The sequence below is a fragment of the Habropoda laboriosa genome, unplaced genomic scaffold, assembly GCF_001263275.1.
Source record: "Habropoda laboriosa isolate 0110345459 unplaced genomic scaffold, ASM126327v1 scaffold148, whole genome shotgun sequence".
Classification (NCBI taxonomy): Eukaryota; Metazoa; Arthropoda; class Insecta; order Hymenoptera; family Apidae; genus Habropoda; species Habropoda laboriosa.
In genome coordinates this window covers 464,245-468,788 of record NW_017100279.1, presented here as the reverse complement: position 1 = coordinate 468,788, position 4,544 = coordinate 464,245, and the positions used below count along the sequence as shown (strand labels likewise).

General features: G+C 32.2%; 1 protein-coding gene across 1 annotated transcript; it reads right to left on the bottom strand.

Moving 5' to 3' along the window:
- Positions 1-2,894: 2,894 nt before the first annotated feature.
- Positions 2,895-4,188, bottom strand: LOC108573556 (upstream stimulatory factor 1-like). Its single transcript, XM_017936019.1, has 4 exons — positions 4,079-4,188; positions 3,512-3,887; positions 3,290-3,442; positions 2,895-3,181 (listed from the first exon to the last, which is right to left on the bottom strand). Exons 1-4 carry the CDS (start codon positions 4,114-4,116, stop codon positions 2,975-2,977), a joined length of 774 nt encoding a protein of 257 aa, XP_017791508.1. The 5' UTR covers positions 4,117-4,188; the 3' UTR covers positions 2,895-2,974.
- Positions 4,189-4,544: the final 356 nt, after the last annotated feature.

Sequence of the window (4,544 nt, the reverse complement as noted above, 5' to 3'; positions counted from 1 at the left end):
GGTAATAAAGACTGAACGAGGAATGCTTATTTCCCGGAGATCCACGAGCGAATCGGTACGAGGTTAGCACTGAGAGAAAAGTATAGTCGAAGTGTAACCGAATTTCGCTGTATACATGTATATATAGCTACTATATTTGTAGTTCCAGAATTGGAAGGTATTTTAAATGTATTCCTGGTTCGATAAACATTTAGGTAATCTCTTCTAGAACGCACATTGAAATAAAAAAAAAAAAAAGGAACATCATTGACCGCAAATATCATCCTCCGAAACTTCTCTCTCAGTGTATGTAAAACGTATCACAAAACGTATTCGTAAAGAGAGAAAAAAAAAGAAAAGAATCTTAGTGTTTCACGATTACATCCTTTTACTGCCTAAAATTATCGTCACTTCTCATCCGAAGCAGTAAATCATAATACTCATCGTAGTTTGTACGAAGGTTTTAAATTTTTGGTAAATGGACGGGGAATTATATTTCTACGTCGGTTACGGAGCGACAGTATTAATGATACAGGTACCAGTAAACGTGTAAATACTCGCATATCAAGCCACTTTTTCTACTGCTGTTGTAGCAGTTTCTAAACATGAAAGAAAGAAGAAGAAAAAAAGAGAATCATCCGAGATATCCTTCAAGTTTTTCTACTCTTGTACAGAAAAATGTTACGAGAATATCGTGATGAAAGCCAGTCAGCCAGCAAAAACGTCTGTGTTTTGTATGTAAAAGTAACAGAATGTGTATGCCGTCTGTAACATTCTTCATCGTGTATGATTCAATTAACCTTTTGAAAAACAAATCCACCGATTGTGAAAGTTTTCAACACTGCCAATATGTTTGCTAAATATGTATGTCTCCGTTGGTTTATATAGTTTTTCATCGTCTCAATGCATATGTAATCTTCAAAGTATACGTTTATGAAAAAAAAAAAAAGTAATTGTTACTATTTGTCTTCTATAGTAATTTCGTAAAAAAAGAAAAAGAAGAAACAGAAAAGAGGGAGAAGGAGATATTTGTGAAACATAAACAATACACAGAAGTATATTTTTGCTTATTTTCTGGCATCGTATTTACTATATGACGAGGACAATATGATGACAAAGTGAAAGAGCAAGATTCCTACTCAACTGTACAGAGATCATTAACCCTTGATGTGTAGACTAGTTGCTGGACCTAACTCATTTAAGAGTTATTTTTATAGAACAAATTTATTTGTTCGAACGCAATTTCTCTGTAAGCATTGCTATGTAAGAACTACTACGTATAATGGCCAATGTGACTAAACGTAAGAAGAGAAGTATCACGTGTTAATTGTAAATGCTGAAACGATAATACCGCATATTGCACAACTCCGAACTTTTCATCCATTGAATTTCACATACATCAGTAAAGAAATAAAACTTCTGTTAATTATCAGGGTAATAGTACAAATATTCGCAAGACACGTTAATTGTTAAACTTGAAGAATGAAGTTTAAAAAACATCGCGACAGTTTGTTCCCTACATATCTTAACGAAGACACGCAACTTATAGTAACTACGCAATTAATAGTTCGATATTTATTCTTTCTATAGCGAGGAATCGGCAAATTTGTATTATTACTCTGGAATTATTGAAGCAAATTCTGCACAAACGTCAAAATGATGTGCTTTGAAGCAATAATATTACTAGGCGTTACAGCAATAACAGTTTAGGCTGTTGCATATATATGTAAACGCATATATTTTCCCTCGTATTCGATATTAATAGTTGCGCGTACATGTTAATGGTCGGTACGATAAACAATTGTACATCATTAACACTCATTCGCACGCTGCACTATGGAAAATTAAAAAAAAAAGCAACTGATACAATAATGTACCGCTTTGTTTCGTGTAAATAACTAGGTACTGTACTTTGTAAGTGTAAATATTGTAGAACTCTTCGTTAGCAAAAACTTCAACATGTTCTAGGCAATAAGGGACATTAAAGTTGAATGACATATAACTTTTGGATAAAGATTAATTATTGATTGAATAGCACAATGTTTTGTATATTTGTATATCTAATTTAATGATTTAATAATAAATTACCCTCTTTGCTCGATTGTTCACGTTATAAATAATTATTGTTTATGATATGTACAGTTGAAATTACATAATATGTTTACAATTGTTTTCAAAATATAAATATATACTCAGTTAAATATATGTAAATAAACATTTTATAATTACTATATTATTATGATTTTATTGCACTGAATTTCATGTGTTTCCTACACATCACTTTTTACAAGTACAATTAAAAGTAATATACCTTCAATGAAACCATATTCGATCTTCACAGGCACGGTTTATGGCATAATCGAACGGGTTAGGTAAACGTGTTCACATCTTCATTTTTCATACCAAGCGCGTATTCTCCGAAAACGACCGAGTATCTACGTACCTCGTTTGCTAGGCGCTCATTCGTTACGTTTCACCGTAACAAGCGTTTGACACTCCTTCCTACACTTCCTTCGAAATACACGCTGATTGGCTGATCGTGAATAATTTTAAAAACCAATCAGCGGGTCTAATTACGTCGCCAACACCCTTCCAGTGCGCCCTGAGCGCGCTTTTCCTTGGAAGGGTGGGAGACGGTAAAGGTGGAGATGGGCGAAATCGGCAACCGTGCGGGATTGCCGTTGGGTGATTACTCGGTTCGCGGACCGTTACAAAAATGTACCCTTCGGAAACTCGTGGTTTATGGCATGTCCTTAAGTTATTAAGCGCGAGAAGGCACGAATATTCTAAAAGGTAACAAAACAATTTGCCTTCTTTCGGTATGTTGAACTTCGACACATGCAAGTAATAAAGAAAGGTTCCAAAACTCAAAAATAACTATTTCTTTTCGGTCTAACCATAAACCGTGCCTGTGAAGCCCTACCACCATATTCATGGCAAATAAATTCATTCAAAACTCATATCTATTACTATTTATTATATACATCTATGAGCATTAGGTACCAAGTATATAGGTAGTACTTTTTGCAATTTGAGCTTTCAATTCAGAATTCTCTTTTCTTAATTGAGTTACTACTTGTCTTAGAGTTTTAGCCTCTTCTAGTAATTGAGCATTTTCATCTAAACTTTGTGTATAATTTTCTTGTACATCTCTTAACTCTGTAATGTATTGACATGCTCTTGCTAAAATTCCTCCTTTACTCTGTAAACAGACAGTTTTTATAAATGTTTGCAATAACAAGACTATGATGAGATGAGCCTACAAGTAGTATGTAGAATATGAGTATATAAATATTATGTGCTGTATTACCTGCAACTCAAAATTTGTTTTTACATCTCCATCTCCTGTTGTACTTTGCTCACATTCTGGTAAAAGCTTCCCCAACTTTGAAATCCAATTATTAATTTTATCCCTACGCCTCCTTTCAACTTCATTATGAGTTACCCTTCGTCTTTCATCCCTCTATGAAGTGTTATAAATTAATAATATTGCCCAATAATTCTTATTAGTTATAAATATAGAATAGGTTACCTTTTTAATATTAGTAAGAATATTTTGTGGATTATCTATTTGAAGTTTAACACGTGGTGCAACTGTTCTTGTAGATTCTGAGGTAACTACTTCACTACCGTTGCTAAGTACATAAAACTGTCCATTTATAGGTGATGTTAAAACTTGAACAGTGTTATTTATAGGTGCAGCTATTGACAATTCAGTATTATTTGTATGATTATCACCAACTTGCACCACACGGTATGCAACTGCATTATCATTTCTGTTTACTTCACATAACTGATATTGTATGTCTTCTTCTGTGACAGTTTCTATTTCTGTGTCACAATCTATTATTTCTGCTTCCTCTAAAACGACGCCGACATTGTCATTGCTAATTGTATTTTCATCCACACTACAAAATATTAAACATTTACAAAAGCATACAAAAAATTTAATTAATTTTCGAAAATTCCTCAAATTGAAACAAGTTTCTCTAAGATAAGTAGCGAAGTGCGTTCATGTATCGCTAACTCAATTGTTCTGTTCATATACTACGGAAAACGGTTTGTCTCTTAAAATTGTGAAAGGAAACAAGGAATGTACCTTTCGTCAATGTGATCAAAATGATTTAGAACTTCCATTTTATTTTACAAAAAGGAATTCCTTATAATCACGTTCTTTCTTGAACACAAGGATGCACCACATAGTACATACACCACTCTGTATTTTCTATAGATAATGCGTCATAGATTTGTAGAAATATGTGAACTACATTACTAATTAAAAAAAAAATAAGATATCTAAATACATTTCAAAAATAATTTTTAACATCTTTATATATGTTATTCTATCACATTTGAGAAATAATGTCTAATATTTGTAATAAAATAATATAGTACAGATATTATTTGGAACATACTTATACAAGCAACTTTTTAAGCTACGTAGTTATGAAATACATAAAAAGAACTTTATTTGAACATTTTATTTCATAATTTAAAGGTTTTATTTAAATTATTAATACATAAGTATTTGAATGATTATACATATAGAATTTTTGTATATGCAC